Genomic DNA, 26744 nt, shown 5'->3' with positions numbered 1-26744 from the left:
GAGATGTTATGCTGCAGACTTGTCCAGGTGTTTCAGTGAAATGATACAACTTGTTGAAACTATGGGAATGTTGACTAAACCCTCCAAATTAAAGAGATTTAAGAGAGCAGGTGAGAAAGATAGACATAGATAGTATTAACATGTTGCAATCTTTGTCAACCCATCTGCCAGGAAATGACAGCAAACCTTCCACTGCATACTCAAAACCCCAAATTACCTATTGCTAATGTGCTAATTTAGCTTTGCTAGGACTTAGCTATGCAGATAGCATATTGCAACAATATGCACATACATCCCAAAAACCTGTTGATAATATAGTTTAGAGAATATAAAGTCTATAGCTTTCTTTACTAAGAAAAAAGCCCTAATTTAGACACAACATCTGAATGTGGCACACATATGTCCAAAGACTGCTCCTAAAACCAGCATAATATCAGCATATTTTAAGGGCTAATTTAGAATATCTTAACATAATATCCTATGTATGACCCGTTCCAAGTTCAGAACACTGGCATAATAGAAGAATATTGCCATGCAAGTAAAGTCACTGCTACTGACATAAGCCACCAGTGCCAGCTGGGCTCATAACACTCCTCTATTTCACAGGTGAAAGTTTGTCCTTGTAATTCTCACCTAACCAGGACATGAGCTCATATCTGTGTCTACAGTGTAAACAAAAAGTCCCTGCATCAGTCAGCCAGTGAACTCAATGGAATGTGTCTTCTTGCGGTGTACAATATTGCATATTGGCCACGGCTTATGAGATGACACACACACACACAAGCAGAGACAAGTCTGCTGTATGTCTGCTGAGAGCAGGTCACTGGAGCTCTGCAGCAGTACTCAATGGAATGGAAAATGGCTGGGGGGCGGACTGCTGCTATGAAAGCTGCTGCTTTATGTGCATTATACAGAAGTAAGTGTTCACATAAAAATTCACACAAGTTGTTTTTGCATATAAACATGACAGCCAGCAGAGATGTGGTGAAATAAATGTGGCTCAACAGTGTAGAAAAATAAAAGCCAGCAGGATACGCAGCATAATGTATGACCATGACCTGCTATCTGTGTTTATCAACTGCAAGGAAGGATTACCATTTATTGACCTTTGCAATGTTTTGATTTTATAGGAACGAAATTAAGATAAACACATGCACACACTTCTGGAAACATATTTCTACATCAGAACTTGCTCACTGAACTCTGCAAACCCGGGCTTGCCCAGGAGTAAATACAAATTCATTAAAGCTTGAGCATATGGTGAGGTGAAGGATTTCAAAGCGAGAACACATGGGAGTTTTCACAACCGTCACATAACCTTTGTCCTCATAATCCACCTTTGTCTCTCCTCCCTAACTATCTCTTTTTGACTCTTCTCCCCTATCACGTGTGCCCTTTGAAATGTCCCTCTTTGGTCTCATCTATTATGCACAGCACAGTTGGGGGCACGAGGATAGCAAATTGTGGGCAAGTTGGAGTGTATATCTCTTCACGATGCTCTGAAGAGAACATTTTCAGCAGATCACTCGATTTCATGGTAAAGGGGAGTGTGGACGTAGAAGGAAATGTCTGGGAAAGAGGCAGGAGATACAGTGACAGAGGATGAGAGGGTAGTGTAATGCGAATACCACAGAGAGACTGAAGAAACACAGAAATGGGATAAGCTCGAGAAAAAGAGCAAAAGGTAATGATTACTGACTGACATCATAAAAGACAAAGATGCTAAACAGATAAAAAGGAATGAAAGATGGAAAAAGAAAAGAATTGTGTAATTGCTAACACATGGAATGTCACTTAGTGGCACAGAAATTGTCAGGCTATTGTAGTATAGTTGAGCACGTCTCACCAGACAGCAAAGAGTGGGAGATGAAGAAATGAAGTGATGAAGGCAACATGTAAGGGAGAAGCAGACTATGGAGAAAAACATCTGGCCGAAGAGAAAAACACATGGAGGAAGTTAGACAAAGGTGTGAGACAGAGAGAGGACAAGCAAAGATGAGACTGATGTCAGATGATCAAAGGTCAAAATCCCTAAAAACCATAAAAAGCTCAGATAAGACACATTCACACTTACTCTTACATGGAGTGTTAAGTCTCACCTGACAATCAGAGGAACCCACAAACACAATCGCACCATCTTCTTTTCATTCAGTCCAGCTGGAGCTCCTGCTCCACCCCTCAGGGGGCTATTCTCTGGTTGCAGGTGAGGTCAGCCCACACTGGAGGGGGCAGTATTGTTCTAGTAAGAGTGTTTGTCTGGGCATGTCTACCTACATTTGACAGATAGCCTAAAGGCCCAGGGAACTATCTTCTAGGGAAAGTGTGTGTGTGTGTGTGTATGTGTCTGCACATCTATTTTTATGAGGACTAGTTGTAGACCTTACTTGTGAGGACATATTGGAAAAGTGAGAACTACTTATCCTCCATCCATTTTACACTTATTTTTGTTAAGTAAAGCAATTTTAGCATTAGTAAATTTATGCATTTGTGGATTACAGCAACACACTTTAACGTCTACAGTTACTGCATCAACGAGAAAGTCATTAAAACATTTGACAGCAATAGTAATACTTATTAAAACACACTCAAAAAAATCATTTGTTGGGGGAACATAAAAAAATTATGGAAAGTATTTCCATCCAATTATAACACGCTAATTTAGCAAGAAATTGTTTTGTTGTGCGACATAAACATAAATATGCTGGGTCAACATAATGCGTTTGTGTTACTGTGACTTAATTACAAGGGGTAAATCCAACATAACTTTTAAAGGTTATTTCAACTTAATTAGAATGGGTTTATCCATCATAACTTTTATGTTAGTTCAACATGTTTGATTAAAGTGTGGGTGACCCAATTTAATCGGGTAGGTACAACTATATTTAAAATGATCACTCAGCAATACATATTCTTGCCAAATTAGCATGTTATAATAGAATATAATTATACATATTATGTTCACCCAACAAATGTTTTTTTTGAGTACACGTGTTTGTCCTAAGTCAGGTCCATTGTGGCTTCTACAGGATCAGCTACAAGTTGTTCATTACAAATTAGATTAGAAGAATTAGTTGCCTTGAATTATTTATTTCTTTTTTTTTTTTAGTACACATATGAACTGGGCCGAGTCTCTTCTAAGACCTTGTAACATGTAACATGACCTTGTAACAAATTGTCATCTAGACATTCTTTTAACATGAAAAATAAATTACATGCTGGGCTAGTGGGCCTTGTGAACTTGCATGCACTTGTAGTCAGTCTGTGATCAGATGATACATATATGTATATACATATGCTCCCGTTTGAACATAAAAAAATGTTTCCATACAAAGTCCAAGCAGTCAAAACGTGAAAATGATAAGCATCAGTGCAAAAACAGTGGCATAATGAGGATGCCTGTTCAAGTCCAAATTAAAGAGTGTGCACATTTTCAAAAATTATTGAGCAAAAAAATCTTAAGAGCAATAAAAACAAACAGAAAATAAACAACTGGTAATGTAACATTTTACATCCATGGGCATGTAATGTCACTGTATGCAACAGTTAAAATATTAACATGCAAGTAGGGTTTTTAGCACCTGCAGTTTCTTAGACAATCTCTGTCCAACAAGCCCCATGATGAGCTTCTGTAGAGCTTCAAAAGTGTATTTCCACTCTGGAGGGTAGCTGAGATTGAGCGCATAAACTAAAGCGACCAGCATTGCATTTGCCACTGGCACATTACCAAGGTTGTTGAGGACTTCTACCCCCTCCAAAATGATGATAACATCCTCTGGACCATCATCAAGGTCTGCACCTTCTCTGCGAATCACAAATACACCAAAGACCGTCTCCATTTCAGCTTGACCGTTGTCAACATCACAGTCCTGAAAAAAGAAAAAATATAAGTAAATGAACACAACAATATCATACAGATTAAAAAATGGGGCACATTACTAATACAAAGCAGCCATTTAATCCACATAATGTGTGATCTATGAGATCTAGATAATTAAAGGTAAATTACATACCAGGCGTTCTTTCACCACTTTGTCCGGCTCTTCATTCAGGTAGACCTCTTTTCACATCAATGCTGTCAGTCTGAGCATTTGGCCCGCACGATGTATGCCAGGAAACAAAAACATGAGAAGAACAATTTTAAACAACAGGGAGACTAAATGTGATGTGACGTTACTTCTACTCTTCTCCCCATTATATTTCCTTTTAAAATGTCAACATTACAGTGATGTGTTTGGCAGTGTGTCCCCTTTGTTTTACCTGTGTCATTGGTATCAGGATACTTTTTATCTTTCTTCCCTGAGCACCACCCTTCTTGCCAAAGACCTGGAGCAGTTTTGATGAGTAACCATCCAGCTCGGAAAAGAACTTTGGCAGCAAACCAACCTCCTGAACTCAGCACATAACTTGATAATGGGTACAGAGAAATATCAATGCGTTAATTTAACAATTATAGTTTCCCACCAAATCTTGGAAAAAATAGTTTGGAAACATTTTTTTGGGTGCTACACATTAGCTGCATTGCTAATCCACAGAAGCACAATACTTATAAATTATGTCTTGTGGCAAAGGTGAAAAAAACGCTTGAAACAATATGATACAAGAGCAAAGAAATCACCACAAAAAAATAATTCCAAACTGTTTTTGAATTGAACAACTCTAATCATTTACCTCATGCACACGGAAGAGAGCTGGCCATCTGGTTTTAAAAACTGCAATCATGGGTGCATCTTGAATAACTTCTTGCCTTCTATGAGCAAAGGTCTTGGTCATCATTGCTGCCACTGTGTCCTCATTGTTCCTTTTCGTATAGCTTCCAACATAAGAGTCTCCCTTATCTTTTCAAGCGTCTCAGCTGATTCACCTGATGGGTAGGAGGGGCAGTAATTCACCTCAGCTTAATAAAAAGGGTAGTTCCATGAGAAACTCATCCATTTTTGTGGCTGGCACATGAGCAAAATGCTCAAGTTTGAATAAAGCTGTAGCTAAATTTTGCTGAATTGTGTCAGGTAGAGTCTTACTTAAATCCACATCTTCACTTGGAAATGCACTGTTTATTTCCATTGCAGAATAATCCAAACTAAGTAAGGTGAGTGACCCAACAAACTTCGTCATGAATTTCTGTGATGACGAGAGAGAGAGAGAGATAGAGAGCAAGTAAATGTTAAATATATGTATTGCATGTTCAAATACACCAATGACATGGTGACAGTATGAAAAAAAGAAAATGAGCTTCATTGGCCCTCAACACTAACATGCCAAAAAAGAAAACACACAGTGCCTCAAAAATAAAGTTTTAAATGATTCATTACAGAGGAATTAAAGTCTTTGCATATTGTTGGCACCTTTATTTAGGTATGATGACAAAAATTAACATGGGTCGATGAAACTTGTTTAAAATACAATCCACAAAAATAAAGCACGTTTTTTCACAGCACAACTCTGGGATAGTGAAGAATACACAAGCCCACAAGGGATTTGAAACTGTGTAGATCACAGCAAAATTATTCCAAACCCAGCATCGTATAAGTGTAAACTAGCAGGTTAAGCCGTAAATGTACAGGAGATGTATTGTCTAGTATTTCATTAAGATAACTAACATCACAGCTCTGACAAGAATGCAGCACTGTGCTGTGAACTTCACCATGTCCTTAGTGGATGTGAAATACAGTGGCTGATATAGGTCATTCTAGTAGGCCCGCGCATTTGTCACAATTACCTTGTGTGTCAGAATGGCGGAATGTTGAAGAAAATGGGTGCCGCCACCCCGACAAAGGAAAAAAACCGTTACAGTGCAGGGACGTTTCATAAAAAATGGAAATGCTGACACAATTACACGTCAATGTCGGACTGGCAGCCTGTAACCAAACAAAATCCCGGATTTTGAAATTCCGCCTGGCCATATTTATAGGTCTCAAAAAGAAGACATGTCCGGCCAAAAGAGGACATCTGTTCACCGTAACTACGAAAACATTCGGCAACGAAATTAATCGCTCAAAATCATAAAGCTGACAGATAATAAGTTGACATTAACGTTTCTGTGCAGTGGTTTATTTTCAACTTACCGCCTTCCACGAGTGTACGCCTTCCTTCCTCTTCCATGTGCTGCCAGTCTGTCTTCTTCTGCAACCTCGCCAGTTTGTACATGCACTCCCTGCTCGCACACTACTGCCACCTTCTGTTCTGGAGTTGTACATGCGATTTGCTCTCTTACCCCAAAAGCATTAGGTTCTGTCAGCATGACTGAATTTAGCAAACGTAAAGTTATTGCACATCATGCTAAAATAGCATAACTTAATCATGCTCAACCACAAAACATAACTATATATGGTAGAAGCTACATGTTATAATTTGATTAATTTAGCAGACACACAATCCGGCTTTTTTGAGTGCACTTCTTTAATACCTGCAGTAACTGATAACTAATTTCTTTCTAAGCAATTTGCAAGCTGCAACAAGTTGTGAACACAGCAATGACAAGTCACATTTTAATTGGATAGAACACACTTGTTAGCAAGGAGCTGTATGTATTTACACAAGTGGTGCTTTTTGTTGCTGAATATTCATTGATATTATTTCCAGTAAAACAATGAAATGAAGAATCACTAAGATATTAGAAATCTAATTCCATGCATGACTTTAAGGCTATATCTTGAAGGTTGGTGAAGATGCTCAGAACAGTAACCACAGCTTGCAGCATAAATAATGCACATGAATAGGTTCCAAGTAGGCATACAGTGAGTGAGACATCCTCTCCCCCTCACTGTATATCTGCATATTGAGGAATTGTGGGTTCCTTAGTTTGCACTCTGTATTGATTATTGCAATTACACACTATTACGGTTCTATTATCTGCACTGACTGTCTTTAATTACACTAGAGAGCAAGCTGAAAAGTAAAGGTGGAAGGAGAGAGAGAGAGTGGCAGAGAGAGAAAAAGACACCGCACAGACAGACAGATGAAGCGAGACACTGCACCGAACTAATTAAAAGAGAAACTTTTTGTTTCAGCAACTTGACAGGGAATGAATCTGGCAGGGAATTAATCTGTCTGCAGGGAACACAGTGACGAGTCACACACACACACACCATGCATGCTCACGCACATAGGGATGTGGAGTACAGAGTGGCGTTGCCATAGTTACTGAGTATGGCGCCACATCATGCAGCAGAGTTAATGCAGAGGTGCGTGTTTCGTTTAAGCTTTCATTATATCACCACCCTGACCTATTCCAGCGTCCTCTACACAGGCACGCAGAGAGAAAGGTTGCACGAATAAATCCAAAGTGTTCCCTTTAAAACTGTGAAGGTCTTCACTGTTGGTTACAGCTTTCAATCCGCAGCTCTTACCTCTTGGCGTGAAGCATCATTCGTTAATGCATAAGTAAAGTGTTCCTTTTGTTGGTTATAAACGAAGAACTCTCCACATAACTGGATTGAATCAGTCATGCAGAACTAAGCATGAAAGTGTTAGTAGCTTTGTGAGAGTGATTAACATAAAACATCCTCATGAAAATGTCACATATATGATGTCATTTTAGGGAAGGCCCACGTGTAGATCAGGGCATCAGCAAGTCAATTAATGTAGTTCCAACCTACAGATCCTTAAATGTAATCAATAATCAGCACTGATCAGATGTGGGTCTGTCCATTCTCATAATCCTTTACCTAAGCAATGGCTCTTTTCAAGGAACAGTCAAAACAACAAGAATCATAATCACAATCAAACACAAGCTTTTAAATAATACCACTTTTTTACAAATTCACCATTTGTGCTTATTTTATGTTGGCTTCTGCTTCTCCTTTGTACTGTGCCCTGCTAAGATGAGTTACCATGTGAACAGCTGTGCCTGTAACATATTACTGGACTTTCAAAGACACATTTCTAAGTCCATTCTCTGCCTCATAACACTCCCTCTCCCCTCCTGCCTTTTTGTAAGATCTTTTTAAAAGGTAAACCCACAGTAAGAGGGACTAGCTGTAACTGCTGCCCTGCATCTATTAACAACTCACTGTCATTGTTAAAGCAAAGGTGCAGCTGGAAGCTTTGGAAATACTGCGGCAGCTCCTAATGATGGTTTTGTCTACCTGATCAGAAGATGTGCTGTCTTAAAAGGAGTGCAGGAGGAGACAAGAAGTCAAAATAAGTCGGGAACAGACAAGTTAAGCTTTAAGTAAGTCTATGCTTGACTTAGAAAACAGCTCCATATTTGAACAAAACACCCTCGCTGACAATTCCAATTGTTTTTTGAAAAAAATTCAAACAACCGAGATCATTTTCTGAACTATCTGAGAATGACAGGAGGTTCAGCCGGAGCTTTATCCTTTGTTGGCACAGTGAAATGGAGTGTGCAAATAGCTCTGGCAATGTGAGAGTATCATTATATTAAACTGAAGCTGCCAGCTGAATATGACTGAATACATTAGGTGTCCAAAGAGCATCTCTTACAGTACAAATTCATCTTACTTAAAATACATTTTATTAAGATGTAAATAAATGTAATAGCAATGTAAATATACAGCTTTTCACAGCTATAGTTTATTTCACTCCACAGCAAACAGCTGGAGCAGAAATGCACCTTTCATCTCCTCTTTTGCCTTTTTTCTCTGTATAATAAAATAAAGTACATTAAAATGCAGCATAAGATGTGGTGCAGTTTATGTAATATGATAAATGGAGTATAGTATAATTTTGAATAGCCAGACCACATGTTAGCAACACAGCATAGCATTGTTCAGTATAGAATATTGAATACGTAAATATGTATAATAAATTAAAATGCATATCAAACTTTAGTGCAGTTTATACATAAGAATAGTACAGTATATGAAGTATTACTAGAGTAAGGTTATGTAGATAGATGTATATAGTGTAGTAAGTGGATTAATAGCATTGAGAGGTGTGTCATACAAAATAGTCTCATTTAAGGCTAGTAAAATGTATACAGTATATTGTATATGATTATTTAGCATGCATATATATAATATTTATAATAGTATGGTATAGTGTATTATAGACAGAATTACTATTGTACAGGCAAGGCAAGCTTAATTTATATAGCACCATTCATACACAAGGCAATTCAGAGTGCTTTACATAAGATGAAATTACAATTATAAAACGAATAAAATCATAAAAAAACATCAAATAAAATCAGGTTGATTAAATGAGAAGAGTACAGGAGAATGCTGCAGTAAACAGGTGTGTTTTCAGGCCTGACTTAAATAAAGTGACCGTTTGAGCAGACCTCAGGTGTTCAGGAAGGCTGTTCCACAGGTGAGGGGCAAAATGAGTCCTGCTTCACTCTGTTTGGTCCTGACCCTGGGTGCACACAGTAGGTCCCTGTCCCTGATGATCTCAGGCGTCTGGATGGTTCATAGGGAACCAATAAGTCCAGAATGTATTTTGGTCCAAGACCATTCAGTGCTTACAGCATTAGTATATTAGAAATACTACACAATACTAATACTATTGCATTTCCTAACTAATACTATTGCATAGTATTAGTTAGGAAAGTACAACTGCATACAGTTTTAGAGTCACATATTATGAAATTGTTCGAAAAGACTTCTGCATATTTTACACATGCACTGAGTACCTCTGAGCTTTGCAGTGTTATTTCCATCAACTAGAGTGCAGTACATGAAACCAAGAGTGATACCCGCTCTGTCAGTCAAACTGATGTAGTGCTGCTTCCAATTTCTGTTATTTCTCACACCATTCTTTCTGGAATCAAAAATATTGCTTGAGTCTTACAAATGTCATAAAAAATTAAATAGTAACACTGAGTACTTCAGCTTTGTGGAAATTGATAATGTGCTCCTGCATATCTTTGCAATAACAGCTCTTTCCTCCAAGACATAAATCTCAGATGCACATCTTTCTTTCTTGCTCCTTTTTCCTGTATAAAGGAGTTACACTAAAGTGTGCTACATGTTTATTTTTCAGCAGCTGGTTAAATGAGGTAGGATGAATGGTTCAGTAGACTGTGTTATGTTCTGTGGTGTGGACAGTGTTTTCTAAAAGCCACACAGGGAGCAGCTTCTCACTCACTCACAATCACCTCATTTTACACTTCTGCATGCCTTTATCGTGCACATAGCTGCATCGAATATAATGTTAATGCACAGGAAGGCAACATGTTAGTCCATGATGAGCTACTGTGAGGTGCTGACTGCAGTCTAAGTAGGTTAGACCCCAGGGGCCCTAAAGACACTGTCTGGCTTCAAACTTCCAAAGAATTATGCCAGGGTTGCAACATCTGCTGCCTGAGAGGAAGACAGACAGTGATGGATGGCCAGGTGTGCTGTGTATGTGTGTGTGTGTTTGCGTGAAGTAAAGCTACATACACACGGAGAATCCAGGAAACAAAACATGCATACTGTATGTGCACACCCACATGCGCCTACAAGCAGACTGTCTAAGGGACAAGTTAAATATGCAATGCATACATCTGTGACAGATGACAATTTCAGATGACAATTTACTATGAACCACTAATAAACACACTGGATCTCAAGTACGCATGTTTGTGTGCAGCACACACACTCAAACTGTCAAAGACACAGTAACTTATTTGTGATGGCTCACGGTTTAATACCTGTCAACAACTTCCATATGAATGCATTTCCAGTTGAATAAATAATCCCATCACAGGAGATAAAGATTAATGATGTATTTATCATCCAAGGACAAGAGTATCTAGATGAGATATCTAGATCAGTATCTAGATGCCAACGGCAAACCTGTTTTTGATGAGTTTACTGAGCAGTAAGAAATATAACGTCAGGAAAAGTAATGCTACATTCACAAAACATGACATGTACCACATACTGCGTGTAACAACTTTTTAAAGATGAACAAATGTCCCCTTTAGTCATGCATATGTTGTCATTTTCTTCAAGAAGCTATATTTAATATGACTAAATGACAGCCGCTTGCCAATCAGAACATCAACAATATAAACCTTTGGGCAGTATGCCAGTTCTTAAACAAAAACGAAGAGCACATCTGTAATTATAGTGCACACAGTATATGGTCATTAATATGATACACAATATAACCAGTGCATGACATACAGACGCATTGCAGCCTGAGTGACAGATAACAGGAACAGGCGAGTTCTAACAATGAAATCCAACAGCAACAAGCATGTGGTGGCTGACTGTTAACTATTAAAGTTCAAGAGGTCAAGATTTAAAAAAGTAAGGGACCTTTACATATAATTTAATGCCTGCTACAGTAAAACATTTGCCAAATAAGTTCACACAATGTGCTAAGGCTGTCAACAGCAGGTAAATGTCACTGTATTTCACACTATGCCAGATTTTAGCTGACTTACTTTGACCAGCAATGACAGGGTTAGAAGAAGAGAATTAAGATGAAGGTTATGGAAAATGCTCAAGATAAGAAGAGCAGCAAAAAGAAATCAAGTGATGGAAAGGCCAAATGATACTTTACTGTATTAGCTTTGGATAGTCACAGGTTTGAAATTTCACTTATAATTTTTGTACAAGGGGTGGATGCAGAGCCATGTCCTCCATCTTTATATGCAGTCTTTGAGTGAGTAAGCTAGCGCCATTTAAAAAGAAAAAAGAAATCTCTCCGACTCATTAGATAGATAGATATTTACTTTATTAATCCCCGTGGGGAAATTAAGTTGTAGTAGCAGCATATCAAAAGTGGCACAGGGTTGCATTTACCTGTAGGTAAATAGTCTAGTCAGGTCGACCCTAGCTCCTCCCTAGCCATTGTTTACCCGCATTGCCTCCAGTACACTCACTGGTGTATGAATGTGTATGAATGAATTGGCGGTGGTCGGAGGCCGTAGGCGCACCTCAACAGCCACGTCTTTGTCAGTCTCCTCCAGGGAGCTGTGGCGACATCTGTAGCTTACCACTGCCACTGTGTGAATGTGGTGTGAAAGAATAATGCATCTCAATGTAAGCGCTTTGAGTGCCTGCCCAACAGAGCAGAAAGGCACAATATAAGACCAATGCATTATTATTATTATTAATTATTATTATTATTATTATTAAGTCCACATTGTCTGTGTATTTACTCTAATAACTAGAACAGGACAGAAGTGTAGCTTTAATTCAAGCTCTGAATCACTTCATTTCATTGTTAAAACAATTCTGGAACAAAACTCTGAACTCTGAACAAAACTCGCTGTGAAACCTAACCCTCCGTGCTTGCACCTGCTCCCTCTTCAACTGTCGGATTAGAGCTTGGTCTGGGTGAAGGGATCGGGCTGGGTGCTACTGGGGTCTTGCGGCCAGTGGGGATCGGTGGCAGGATGGGCTTGACATTGGATCCTGGACGTCTATCAGAAGAAGGAGATGCAACCGTAGCCAGGTGACCTGTTCCTGGATGTGGAGCATCGGGCATTTGGTCTGATGTCATGTTGTCTGAAACAGGAATATTAGACTTTATATACACAAATATGAGGAAAAGAATGGAAACAAATAGTTCATACATTATATGATATGAATTCTAATCATATGTACTGCTTTGTTCATAGACAGGTCTTTATATACTGTAATGCTATACCTAAAAATACAGCACAAAAGATTACTTGTAAACTTTTCTCTTACCACATCTCTAGCTTTTCTGGCTATAGATAATCACACAGAAATAGCTAAAAATAAATAAAAAGGCAATAATAACCTTTGAGTGTGTCCAAGGTTTGTCCCAGGACAGAGATATCTAGAAGTTCCACTGAGGCAGACGAGGCCCCGGCTGAACTGGGCACAGACAGAGCCGAGCTGGCACGAGACGTATCAGACCTGCTTGTGAAAGCAAGCAAATGAGAGGATGGAAGGGAATGAAAAGGCCATGGATCGAAGGTTAGGGAAGAAGAGAAGAGACAGACAAAGGGAATTCAGGCAGCGAGGGGTGCAATGTGGGCAGCAGCACAAACATAGGATTGTTTCAATGGATGAGTGAGAAAAATATAAAGAAAAGCTTTTTTTTCCGAAAATAAAGGTGTGAAAATAGTGAAAACATTATTACTGTTCCTGTTGGTGTACCCAGGGACGAACAAGTCATTTATTTTACTCATCACGATTATCCTACAAGGGTATTCACACGCTAACACAAAATGCAACACACAGCATGTGATAGTGGTGCCAATAAATAGACAGTAAACAGACAGATGCCTGGAATCCTCCACAGAAATACTAAAGGTATGAGTAATGCTTACTGTACACACCGGGGGCAGGTGTTAGTCAGACTGTGCTGACAGACATAGGTTTTCAACAAGTTTGGTGAAACTTGCCTTGTGTGGCCACAGAGAAAAAATTAAGTTTGACTGTACACTTGCATGTACACTGTACACTGTACGTATGCATTTTACATTAACCAAAATAATGTTAAATGCAAATTTGTGCAGTGCATGTACTTTGGGAGTAAATGTACAAACACAGACGCACACACACAGCTGAGCTAAAAAGCAGCAAAAGCACTAAAATCAGAGTTTAATGGGGGGGGGGGTGTTTGTGTGTATGCAAGTCTGTGTGTCAGATTTGTCCCAGCATGGCTTGTACCAGTAAAATGAGCTCGATAAAAGTGAACACATGCTGTAAGAAGACATGCCTAGGCAGTCAAGAATACCGCTGCAAAGCTGTTTCCTGCTCCTAAATCTTGGCTTGTGATTGTTTTTTATAAAACCACAAGACTTCCTCTGGTTTCTCTCGCCTCATCATAAATCAATAAGCTACTATTATGAATTAAGAGACTGCATGCAACTGTATTCATCTTTGAAGAATGACTCTGTTCAAACAGTAACATGTGTTTATACTTTTAGATTGGTAGGAATGAGCACCTGTACCTGTATTTGTGCTTACCTGCTATCCTGATCATAATGTGTACCAGGATCTCGATTGTTTAGTGAAGATGGGGCAGTTTGAGCAGAACTAAGGGAGAAGGAAAACATGTTTGTAACATGCTGAAGAGAATGTTTGGCCATTCATTTTGTATTAAGCGTAACTGGTGACAGGTGGGACTCGGGGAGCCCATCATATTAACAAACATTTAGATTCAAATAATTTGGGCACCTGCCTCTTTACCCTCAATGTCAAACAATGACTGGAAATCAAATGCAGGTAGGACAAGTACGTCAATTAAACTAGATGAGAGTGCCCACTTGAAATTAAGCACTGGAGTGCAGTGGAGTGTGTTTGTACCTGTTGAAGAGCTGGCTGTAGACCCCTGGTCTCTTCCCCACTATGGCCTCCCTCACCAGCTGCTCACGCTTTTTGATTGAAGCCAGCTCCTGAGAGAGTGGAGAAGAGGAGGAGTAGTCTAATGTATACTTGACTTTCTTTTACAGGTTACATTAATATTGCATTTGTTAATCAATATGAGATCTTACCACAAGGCTCTTCTGAGGGCTGAGCTCTGCCTGGATCCTGCTAAAATGGGATCTATAGGAAGGTTCTGAGGGGTTGAGAGCTGTGGTAGAGGGTGACACGTGTGCTCCCATTCCTGACATTGACAAGGGTGAGGATGGCTTCTCCTCTGGCTGCTGGTGAAGGGCTAAAAGAGGCAGGTACTCTATATCAGGACTGTGTCACTCAATGATAGCTGACTGGCCACGGATTATTGATCTATTTTGAAATCACTGTATTTGACAACAATTTTTGACAACTTGAAAGGACCAATATTTAGATTTTGTAGTAGGAATGCAATATGAAATTCATAATTATGTTGGCTCCATGTTAAAGGACCTGTGCCTTATAGAAGGAGACTTTCATGTTCCTCCACCACAGTTCCACTCTAGCCCGGGTGGAACAAATCAAACACTAGCATTAGAAAAGCCTTGTGCAATTGGTTCCACTAGACAATTCCACCACTAGATTTTGCTAAATCTCACACTAGTCTTTAAAAAAACAGTACAAGGATTTGGTGCAGTGGCCCTTAAAACTTCCAAGGGCAATTGGCTGAACTTGGCAACCTGTGTCTTGGTTTTTAAGTCAGCTAATGATCTGAACAAATAAACACAGACACCTGTAGAGAGGTTGTCAAGGGATGTTCTGTTGTTTTGTCTGTCCTCTGGCTCCTCTAGCAACAGGTACTCCCTCACAACCTGCCTCAGTGTCTGGTATGCTTCTTCCCAGTCATCTACACACACACAAACACACACACACATTTACACAGTGAGACACAAAAGAAATCTGGCCCTGAACAGAGCAAATGCATCTCCCATCAAAGAGTAATAAATCAAAGATATGGGGATGACCTCAGTATAATGAGGTGCTTGCTGGCAGTGCATAAAAGTGATGAGTGTCCCACAGTCCCTGTATGTTCATCCCATTATGAAAACAGCCAACATATCTGAGTACACACTGCAGCATTCTGAAGCAATGTGCATTTAATACATGTGGTAATTATGTTGAAAGTGTTGTGTATGTATTTCAATGAAATGTGTTAATCCATCTAATGTTATGTCAATGATGCTAAGCCTGGGTAACGCTGGATATTTTTCTAGCTTTGTGGGCCAATACAATGTCAATCGCCTGTGAATACAATAATCAAAATAAACACTTCAGAGTTTCTAACACTGTATCCAAAAGTTAAAGTGTTGAAAATAGCCTCTCTAGGAATTAGTAAAATAACTGATGAATGGATCGTGAACATTTAAATGTCTGATATTAAATGCCAATGAATACTGAAAATGGTGCTGTACCGGAGGGAATAACATTGTCGAAGAATCCTGGACGTTGTTTGTTGGTGTTGGCATAGAGCTCTATCCGCGACACTGCAAAGTCGATCTGTGCTTCGGAATAGAGTCCACGGCTTTTCAGGTGGTCTGTGTATTTCCCCACCTGGGTGGGGATTAGCAGGATGTATCGAGGCTGGAAGCAGCTCATCTTCAGACTGAACACTCCCTGCATGGACAGAAATGCAGAGTAGTGTTCCATCTGGTTTTATTGTCTACATGTGGCACTTGCTTGCTGAATGTACTTTCATACTATGAGTTTTCCATACCTCCAGCTCCATATGCACGCAGCAACCTAGTCCTTTTCTAGCCACGTCCTCTATTGCATCTCTGGTGAGGCCGTAGTTATGACCCCCATACTTCATGGTCTGGACAAACTTACCCTATAAAGGCCATTTCCAGTTATAAAGGAAAAGAATGAGAGGATATTTTATTGCCCTGCTATTCATCATGTTATCACCGCAGGTATGAGCCCCACTTATCTCCTAACGTGGACATGATACACAGCCTCAGCGTGTTCTGTCAGGATTAACAACCTGAAGTCATTTGCTCACCTGTGAACTGAACTTTTGACCTAGCAGTGAGGGCAAAAATCTCTTTGTTACTTCTCACACATGACCTTTTGTCTGCCTTTCTTTTAGAGCTTTATTTGACCTGCATAATTTATCACTCACAAAGGTTTATGGCCACATCCAAATAGACAGGCAGTTTAACTGGAGTAAATGTTCAAAGAAATAATTTATTATCTTACAATCATGCATTTTGTCTATCGATGATCATTTTGACTGAATTTATGTGTGGTGTTTAAAATCAAAGATCCATATTTGCATTATAAAAGGGCAAACTATAAGTTAAAAATCCCCAGAAAAGTGGCGGGGCTGTACTCGGGCTACTGGAACTGACCAATCTGAGTGGATTAGAAACATGTTTCCACATTACCAGAGCTTTTTATAGAAAGATTACACAAAACACTCCACAGTAAAGGACCACTGACAGCTGATTTGGGGGTAATTTTGTATAAGAACAGCCATGAGAGGTGGTTTCAAGAGGTTATAACTGCAAAGTTAGTGAAAAGCACATCTGATGATTGTTGAGGGCAGCTGACACATGAAAGGTGAGAGCATGAAGAGTAAGAGAAAAAGGAGGGAGGACAGGACGGCAATAAACCAAGACGCTGGCAACAGAAGAATGGAAGGAGGAGAAGAATGGACAAATCGAGTGGAAGGAAGACTGTTAAACTAACCTCTGCTGAAGTAGACAAAAAGCATCAATACCAGCATCAAAGCCCTTCCTCTGTAAATCACGGCATGACCCAGACCTCTATAAATAATGCCTAGCTTTCTTACATAACAGACAGCTTGACACAGGAGACAAGATGGAAAACAAATGTGTCCAAGACCTTTTTGGCTAAGAAAACCTATGCTTTTGTTTTCTCTAAAGCTTAACAGAAGTAGTTTATGTAATGATGGAGAACAGATATGACATTTTTAACCTGTGTCTGCATACTCAAAGCTTGAAATACCTCAGTGCCTTTCTCTCTAGTTATCATCACTTGGAGGTACAGAAGGTGATGTAAAACACATCATAAAATTAACCTGAATTAATGTGGCCATTATAACTTTTCCAAAGACTTCCATTCAACTAAAGGTAATACTTTAAAACATAATATCCCCCAGTTAAAGTAAAATCAATCCACCCGAGAAAAAAATAATTAACTCAACTTATTTTATTACAGCCACAGTGAATAAAGTCAATTTGAAACTTGCTAAAAGAGATGTGTGAACACAGCACATTTTAAATACAGCTTTCACAACCCACTTGGTGCATTTTTATTAAAGGTAATTAAAGGATCAATATACACTACTGTTCAAAAGTTTGGGGTCACCAGGCCAATTCTATAGCTTTTCTGATCAGCATAACAGTTCAGCTGTGCTAACATAATTTTTACAGGAGTTTTCTAATAATCAATTAGCCTTTTTAACACGATTATAACACAATGTACTATTGGCACACAGGAGTGATGGTTGCTGGAAAAGTGCCTCTGTATACCTTTGTGTATATTCCATTCAAAATCAGCCTTTTCTAACTAGAACAGTCATTTATCACAGTAACAATGTCTAGACTGTACGTCTGATTACTTTAATGTTATCTTCATTGAAAAAATAAAGACATTTCCAAGTGACCCCAAACTTTTGAACAGTAGTTTATATGAATGATTTATGGCACTGAGAGTATTTTGAACACACATCTCAAAATAAGTACATTTTTTTTAATTAATGACTCACCATATGAATCATGGTCTGAAAATCTTCCTCACTGACAAAATAATAATCAATTCCATCCTCCTCTCCGAAGTAGGGACTTCTGGTGGTGTGACAGGTTCTGTGGGAAACAGAAATATAGGAAATACAATCTGGTGATGGTATGTTTACAAAGGGTGTATTATGGCTTAACTTATTATCTACAGATAATAATATAGGTTTGATTAGTAGTCATATTATTATGTTATAGTATTATTATTATATTATTAATATTATAGTATGGCATCCAGAGATTAATTTTTAAAGCAGACAAGCTATTTTGTGAATTTAAGTAAAAATGTAGAAAAAAATGAGACTGACCCATAAGCGAAGTATTCACTAAGCTCCTGACACAGTCTGTGGGCCAGCTCTCTTTTTCCACAGCATTGAGGTCCAGTCAGCACCAGCATAGGGTAGGGAGAGTCTGCACTGGGCAGTGTACTACATAAACATGCACGCACACACACACACACAGAGGTTTCGCGTTTTACATGCACCATCTTTGCTTCAGAAGCACGTATTCTTTGAGTTCTTAAGTGAGCATAAGAAACCATCAAGTCAGAACCTCGTTGTTCTTGACAGCCACTTCTACAGTCAATACAAACGGGTGCCTTATGGATGTGTACTTTCTATTAAGCCCAGATGAGAATGTTAAATTGATGGTAGCTGCAGCTTTTATTTGCTGATGATGGATGTTTTCAAAAAAGTGCTGATACATGAACTAATTTTTTCTTTTACAGAGCAGATAATACGAGCAGCGCAGGAGCACTGCAGATAAACTGCTGCCCAAGTTTGAAAACAACTTTCTTGGTATTGATTATTTGAAACCTTTGTGTTAGTGCTGCGCTTCCTTTGTAGCAGACCTTTAAGTAAGACACATGGTAAATTCACAAATTTGTTGATATTACACAAAGAAAAACAAATTATACATTTATTAATGCAAACCTGTCATAAAGGACTTGAGGCTGCATCAGCTCATACACTAAATGAGTCATGTGATCCCTGGCTGCCACCACTTCCAAGGGAGGGTCATACTCGTTTACCGCTGACACCTGGGATTTAAAAGGAGTAATCATGTGAGTGTCATATCAGCAGCATAATTGCAAAATGTGTCACAAAACACCTTTTCCTCAGCAGTGACTTTTTCCTGGTCCAGCACAGTCAGATGCTGAAGGAGGAAGATGACTGCCAGTCTGTAATCAGGCTGCTCCTACACCACATTCAAAGGGCATATGTTACAAAAGCACATGGTGAATGCACTGACAAAAAGCTTGCTTTTTAGTGTAGCCTGGTAGAAACACCAACAATGTTAAGTGGCTGTCAGTACATAAGACATTTTACATATCAGATACATAGTTAAATAGTGAATAGGCACCACTTGTTTAATAACGAGTATGATTACCTCCATAGGATTTCCCAGAAGATTGAGGTCTCTCAGCTGTAGGAGATTGTGAATGTGTTTGCACTCCTCAATTTCAGCAACCTAAAATAAACATAAAAGTGAATGGGGAGAAATCTGTGTAAACCTATAATAGTGATGATAAACATCTATTTCACTGTTGTTGTTGAATATATTCTGATGTCAGGTGGCCTAAACAAGATTGTTAAACAACAACATTCCTGAAAATGCTCCAGGTTTCAATGTGTAAAAATTGATCATCTGCATATTGTTAAGGTTTTCTTAGCTCATTACCAGATTTTTCTCCAGGTTGATAAAGCCCACTAGATGGAGGTTCTGGAGGCCTGAAAGACTGGTGATACGATTCTGAGACAGATCAAGACTTTGCAGGTTCTTCAAGTGCTCCAAACCTTCAATCCTCTCCAGCTGGTTCCCCCTCTAGACATAGATTAATTGGAAAAAAAGATTCATTTACAAAATCAAAATCAAAGGCATACAATTGGCTTCAAAAACACAGTTCTTTCTAAATAATAAATATTAAGGACATGCCATGGTCCATCTGCAGGGTGCCTGAACTTTCTTTCCATCAGTGCTGCAATGAGTGGCAGGCAGTCTCTCTGCTAAATCCTGACAGGTGAGGACTGACAGGCAAACAGCTGGCGAGGTGCTAGCACAGCACGCTAACTAACTAAAGAACAAGACCTCGGCACTCCTCCCCTGTCAGGGTCCCCAGCCTGAGTCTCACTCCATCCCACTGACAAAAGCTGTTATCTAGCCTGCTGGCCACACATCACCCTGCTCTTGCCAAGCATGCTGCCTGGCACGTGGCTGCTGTCAGTGGGGGTGGGTAACTGTGCTGGTCCCGTGATGTTCTGGGTTGGTGCTGTGATGGGCTGGAAAAACAGGCTGGCTGATAGTGCTGTGCTGTTCAGGGAGGCAGAGTGTGAAGAAGAGGGGTCAGGGATGGGAATGGATGGATGCTGGACAGGGTGTGTGTGTATGTGTGTGTGAGTCTGAACTTGGTCCAGGCTCATTCACACAACACACCAGCAGCTGGTCCCAAAGCACAGCTACAGACAGAGACAGGGGAAGGCGCAGTCCAACTGATGGTTGCTGACAATGAGGAAACACTGATAAAGGACAGAACATGCATGTGTGCACACATACAAGGAGCAAGAGAGAGGCAGAGAGAAGGACCTGCTGTTGGACCATATGGTGATTTCAAACAAGGGGCCAAGGTTTTAATGAATGAATAAAAGTGGCCAAAAACAGAGGGTGAAACTGAACATACATAGAGTAAAACACACATGTAAGACCAACTCAACGTGTGTGTCATTGTAGACGAAACATGGAGGGAAAAACTTAATTAGCTGACATGTAAACAGAAGAACTGCCAACAGCAGGCAAAAGCAAATTAAGACTCCTGTTTAAAATGCATGTAAGTCTGCATGCACCAGTTTATCATATTTCTGAAAAAGAACCTACAAGGCAGAGGTGTGCGAGTGGCAGACCGTCCAGACCGCTGATCCTTGAGATCTTGTTGTGAGCCAGGCTGAGATGTCTGAGCCTGCAACATTGCTGAAGACCGCAGATTTCAGACAAGCTGTTGTCTGAGGATGGGCATGTTAAGTAAGTACATTTTTTTACAAGGAAAACATGCAGGTGAGTGTGACCGACAGAGGCAGAAGCAAAGAATTCACATTCACATGCATGAATGTAAATGTTTTTGAGTGCGGATACAGTCCAGATCCAGTTTAGTGAGGGCGAAATAGGCTGCCAGATCCTTCATTTTTGTTATACAGTTGTGGGACAAATTGACCTCCTGAAACAGAGAAAAGAAACAGTTGTGAAAATCTTCAGCACATCCCACTGAAGAAAAGTCTTCCACAGAGTATGGAAAAGTAAAGTTCATCGTCATTCAAGGGCAGTAAATGCCTTGTAAGCATATTCAAAGTGGCTACAGATGGGCTATGGAAATGCAGGCCTATCTTAGGGGAATAGCATGAAGAGAGTGAAGCCCAAGCCACCAATCAAATGTTGTCTTATCCTGTCAGCTCAAGGTCCTGCATTACCGTTAGGTTCTTGGGTGGCTGGAATTCAAAGAACGTGGAGATTTCATTGTGAGAAACATTCAGGATGACGAGATATGGCATGTGGCTCACGCAGGATAAATCTAGCAGTGGTGAGAAGTTAATGACAGTGAGAGAAAAAAAATATTAATGTCTTGGTAATTAAGTCACAGGCTTATATAAATAACAAATATAAAATGGGATGATTAATCTTAATTAACCCACCTTTAATTTTGTTGTGTGGCAATTCCAACTTTTGAAGATGAACGTAATTGCACAACACAGATACGTCCCTGAGATTGTGATTCTAAAGAAGAACAAATAGACAAAGGGCAATTGCAACTTTGTGAGCAGTATAAAGTTATTTGCCCAAATTACAAACAGTAAATGAAAAAACACATGAGAAGCTGTGTAAAACATGTACAACTGATATTTGTCTCACAGGTAGAGAAAGTACGCAGTAGACGTAGTGCCGCCCGTTCCCAGAGATTCCAAGATGAGAAAGACCGCTGCCGGCAATCTCTGAAGTTAAAACACCATCCTTCTGTAAATAAATAAATGATAGTATTCTATTAAAATTGAGAATGCAGCATGCATAGAACTATAAGCACCTCTGCTATAACACCGTGTATTGACACCAGGTAACTATAAGCAAATGTTCACAGCTTCCTGACCCTAAAAAAGCGAGAAACATGCATATATTCATGCACTACAGGCACACACATACATTCTGCTGATGCACAACACTTTGCTAATGCAGCTATCACAAATTGCAAATGATCGACCATTTGACCTTGTGTTGTTTTACATCCACAGACCTCTTGTACAAGGTCACCTGCTTTACCTGTTGCACAATAGAATAAACATGTGGAGTCACTGCTTTTGTTAGTATAATGTAGCTTTGTAATAGTGCTGCCAATAAAACAATACGACTGCAGTAACTACAATGAAGGACTTTCTTTACAATCTGACACCATACGTAGCTTATTGCTAGCTAATACGTGCTCTTACCTCCATATCTGTGTTTTCCTCAACGCAGCTGGTGCTCTCTGCACAGGGAGCATCAGTCAGGGACCCTGGGGAGACGCAGCTAGGCGACACGGAAGACAGCTGCTGCTGACTCGTTTCCTCATTTCGTTTCATTATTCCTACAGAAAAAAAGATTAGCTGACAAGCATTCAACGACGAGGTGTTCGTAGTTCTAAAATGTTCAATATCTACCTGGAAAGCAAGTTAGTTTTCTCAAACGAAGTACAAACTGCCGTCACCTGGCAACACACTACCATTTCCGGCGAACAGCATTGTGGGTCATGTAGTTTGTTTTCACCTCTACTAGCTAGCAACTTAGCTTTTTTACAGAAAGCACACAATACTGGCGCTAAGCAACCATGTGAACGGAATTATGTAGTTTGTTGTCACCTCAGTCAAAATTGACAACTTACAAAGGTGTAAAAATTAGACTTATAATACTTACAAACACTTATAATAGCTAGCAACATTTGCAACTTGCAAGCTAGCTAGCGCCAAAAGATGGGCATTTGTGGATACTGTTGTTTGTCTTGGCCTCACCTAAGAACCTTTGGTAGCAAAAGACTACTTAGTTTAACTTCTGTAACTGAACTTTTCACATGCTTCTCGGTGGTAAATAACCAACTAGCTAAACTTGAGCAACTCACCTTTTCAATTGTAGTACACGCTGTCGTTGTGACACCGTCAAGCGACAGGCACTGTGTGACCTTTGAATACGTTTGGCTTTTCTGATATTTAAATAAGAAACACGAGATTGCAAGTCTGGAGAGTAACAAGAAAATATATCTTCATCCTGGCTGTAAAATTAAAATAATAAATAAAATACCATATTTTACAAGTAAAAGCCCTGTAAACATTTCATGAAAATATCAGTAATTTAAGTCACAATAATGTCATCCCAAACATTTTTTTTTTTTTACATTTCATCACAATATTGTGCCAACTTAGAATATTCTACCACTAGAGATGGCAAAATACCTACAACACAGGTTCATAGGTGGGTGTTTGTGTTTATTTTTCTGATTCCAGTATGCTACACTTTAGCACTTCAGGCTCAAAGCCAATACATCACACCTGTCAGGTTAAGTACATCCAGTAAGTGTTGGTTTTGGATCCATCTCGCTCGCATGACACAGAGAAGAGAAACCTCTCCACTGCATCCAAGCAGCTACAGATGATTCCCTGTGGAAAATATGTCCATTTTGCAAACATATGTGGAAACAAAACACACAAAGAAGGCTGGAATTTGAAGGATTTATTTTTCCTGCGTATTAGTGTCAAATCATATGTGCTCAATTTAGAGTGTGATTTATAAGAAGCTTAACGACAAGAGGAATACATAATATGTTTAAACTTGTTTGACACTGGATAAATTCAATACATTCTTACATGAAACATAATCACACAGATGTGCAATAAAAGCCTGTTGAAAGAAAAGAGGAGCAGAAGGACTCAGAAATTACATATTTAACAGCAAAAAGTTCTCCTTAGTGCTTTGTGAATGCAGTCTAATAGTATCTGTGACACAGCCAGTTAACATTGCATTAAACTTCTCCATGTATAACATTACAAAGTGAACAGATGAATGAGCCGGTTTTAGATTTTACAGCGAGTGTACGTTTCAGAGTGGTAGGCGAGCCACTCAGCAGCTCCACACTTGTTTTCCCATCGATCCCCGCCTATGTGTCATTATGATGGATTGCTCTGTGGGCTTCAGGGAGACCAGCGGCTGGGCCTGCTGTATTGACAAGGCTCCCATTCCCCCCTCTCCTCCTCTCGTTAAGTACTTCTCTCCCAAGTTAATGAACTAAAAACAGGGAGGGCTGCGGGGAGGAGAATGATTTGTGATCGCTCTCTTGTGTTTACATGTTTAGCTCACTTAAAAAGACTTGAGCGCATATGGTGGGGGTAACAAAATAAAGATTGCATAGTTTTCATTTATAGAGCTCATATGACGAATAAAATGTGGACAGGGTGATAAGTTTGTTGCTGAAAGTAGAAAGAGATACAGCTGATGTTCAGCTGTTTAAGCGATTGTGTAGTAAGTTAATTTATTTGGTAAATCTGTTTTGGGTCATAGATAACTGCAGGTGAGCACTCTTGAGGAAATGGACATCATTATTCCTCATACAGTTTTATCCTTGGAGGACAGTCACCACATGTGTTTCTCTGTGATGTTTGATGCTAAGAAACACACATTTCTGTTTATTTTTGGATTTTTCTTTTCTGTCTTCAGCCTCCAAATTATCAAACTTAACTTTCAATGCTAGCCACCCAAGTTTACAGCGGAAATCTTTTTTAACCATCGATATGATACAATTCTCAGCTAGGAAAGTCTTTTGGGACCAACCTAAATTGGCAGCAGGCGGAAGATGTGGCCTCATTCAGACAGTCTAATCTGGCATCTGTTATTGCAGACAGAATCAGTGGGCCCATGGGGCTGCCAGGAGAGGAAAGATAGAAGTGTAATTGAGAGCAGCAGTTTAGATCTAATAGGAAAATGAGATGAGATGGGGCCTAAGTTCGGGGTGAGTGTCCAAGACAATCGCCTTTTTATGTGGAGCTGTAGTCATAGGGGGTGGAGGACCGTTAAAAGTGTGGGCTGCTTCAGTCATGTACTTTAAAAAGTGGAAGCTGACAATATAAGGTTACCTTATGAGATACTTGCAGTTAGAGACTGTGTATATCTAGGTCAGCCTTGACCAAAGCTAGCAAAATGACAACAAACTTTGCATCTGCAGATTTTTATGTTCTTATGTTTTCCAACCAAATCTCAAGTCCTGCATTGTCCTTCAGTCATTATTACCTAATAATCTATGATGTGTTCCTGCTGAAACAAACATCTTGAACACCTCTTTCTCTGAAATCCATGTGACTCTCCTTGTTACTACACGGTGGTGATTTTCTTGTCCTTGGTGGCCTGTTTGATGGCAGCCTGCTCACAGATGATCTCCTTCAGCCTTTGCAGTCGCGTGTTTTGGGTGCTCAAGTCCCCGACGCCGGTCTGACTGCGATGGAGTAAGGACAGGGCGTTGATGTACTCCAGTTCTGTGTAGCGGACACCTTGGTCCACCACCAGGTTCAGCAGCTCATCAGCAGTGTTGTACAGCATCTCATAGTACTGCCTGAATGGAGAGAGATGAAGAAAATCATTGGAGCGACAGAGAACGAAAAAAAGTTTCTATTCCCCTGTTTTTCATTTTTCCAGTGCACAATCAAAAGGAACAACAACAACAACAAAGGGGAAAACACAAAGGCCGCTAAATGCTGTCGCTGTCAAGCCCAATTTTCTTAAAAAGGACTTCAAGGACCTCACCCTGCTGCTGCTGGGAGCTGAAGGTAGAGCAAAAACATTTACTGGCTACAAACTACTGAGACCGCTCTAATGAAACACTGTTGACAAAGCCAAATGGGGGAAAAAAGGAGTGTGTAGAATTAATAGGTCTTTAACCAGCACCTAATGCCCCAATGGGCCATTTAAAAAAGACCATGAAGTACATACTGATAAAGCAGGAGCAAAAAAGGGAGGGTAAGCTTTGTTGAATAACACAATTCCCAGCAACAATAGAAAGAGTGAAGTAAATCATTCTTAATCTTGCTTTCCAACATATGTAGGGCTTTCAGTGTTGGTTTACACACACATAGCTTCTCTTGTTCTGGGACAGTATAATGGCATACCTCTTGTTATGAAGTGCAGGTGTATATCCTTACACTACAGTTGTTTATTCTTTGGAAGCAGAAAGAGAGGGTCTTCACATTGGCATTGTAGGGACATTTGGGGTACATGCAACGTGACAGACGTTCACTGGGGTGTCCAAGGTTCAAGACCCCCTGACACTAAGAGCTGTTTACTGAATGTCCCACTGGGGATCAATCAAGTATCTATCTACGTGTGAAAGGCCTCTATATAGACACAGAAGTGTGTAGGTTGTCCTCTTATATCTCTACACCAGGGATGTCAAAGTCAAATACACAGAGGGCCAAAAAAACAAATTGGCTATAAGTCGAGGGCCGGACTGATTCAATGTTTATTAAAACATATTGAAATGATTGCACATAGCCTATTGAACCAAGACCTAACACAGTGTATTTTAATGATTAAATGAATAATCGGGAAAACATTTTTCAGCAGGCACACAGACAAGAACAAACGGGTTTCAAAGAAAAATCACATGTCCTGTACATTCTTCTTCTGTAGCTATTGTTCCGTGTCCATATTCTTGTCTTTG

At 39.7% G+C, this 26744-nt stretch overlaps 2 protein-coding genes and 1 long non-coding RNA gene across 4 annotated transcripts in view; all 3 read right to left on the bottom strand.

Annotated features, from left to right (window-relative positions):
- Positions 1-2609: 2609 nt before the first annotated feature.
- On the bottom strand, positions 2610-6178 carry LOC114431937 (uncharacterized). 2 transcript variants are annotated; one of them, XR_003670204.1, is made up of 6 exons: positions 6063-6178; positions 5019-5118; positions 4669-4861; positions 4258-4403; positions 4011-4080; positions 2610-3866 (listed from the first exon to the last, which is right to left on the bottom strand). It is a non-coding gene; the product is annotated as an uncharacterized LOC114431937 (long non-coding RNA). The 2 variants fall into 2 exon arrangements; XR_003670205.1 differs by lacking the exon at positions 6063-6178 and adding an exon at positions 5717-6052.
- A 5992-nt stretch (positions 6179-12170) lies between these two features.
- On the bottom strand, positions 12171-22748 carry lrguk (leucine-rich repeats and guanylate kinase domain containing). Its single transcript, XM_028399469.1, has 22 exons — positions 22708-22748; positions 22498-22634; positions 22280-22330; positions 21929-22030; positions 21712-21793; positions 21490-21590; positions 21158-21239; positions 20903-21027; positions 19712-19855; positions 19421-19501; positions 19142-19228; positions 18964-19070; positions 18340-18459; positions 18004-18100; positions 15988-16101; positions 15686-15887; positions 15007-15120; positions 14372-14535; positions 14184-14272; positions 13845-13913; positions 12667-12785; positions 12171-12407 (listed from the first exon to the last, which is right to left on the bottom strand). Exons 2-22 carry the CDS (start codon positions 22627-22629, stop codon positions 12178-12180), a joined length of 2412 nt encoding a protein of 803 aa, XP_028255270.1. The 5' UTR covers positions 22630-22634; positions 22708-22748; the 3' UTR covers positions 12171-12177.
- Positions 22749-25100: 2352 nt separating this feature from the next.
- exoc4 (exocyst complex component 4) overlaps positions 25101-26744 on the bottom strand; it is a 92120-nt gene continuing 90476 nt past the window's right edge. Inside the window, exon 20 of the mRNA XM_028433677.1 lies at positions 25101-25640. Coding sequence (XP_028289478.1) covers positions 25403-25640 — 238 coding nt within the window. The 3' untranslated portion in view covers positions 25101-25402. The remainder of the gene's footprint in view (positions 25641-26744) is intronic.

This window comes from Parambassis ranga, chromosome 2 (assembly GCF_900634625.1).
Source record: "Parambassis ranga chromosome 2, fParRan2.1, whole genome shotgun sequence".
NCBI classification, from domain to species: domain Eukaryota; kingdom Metazoa; phylum Chordata; class Actinopteri; family Ambassidae; genus Parambassis; species Parambassis ranga.
Note: the sequence above shows the minus strand (reverse complement) of the source record. Positions and strands in the feature narration are given on the sequence as shown.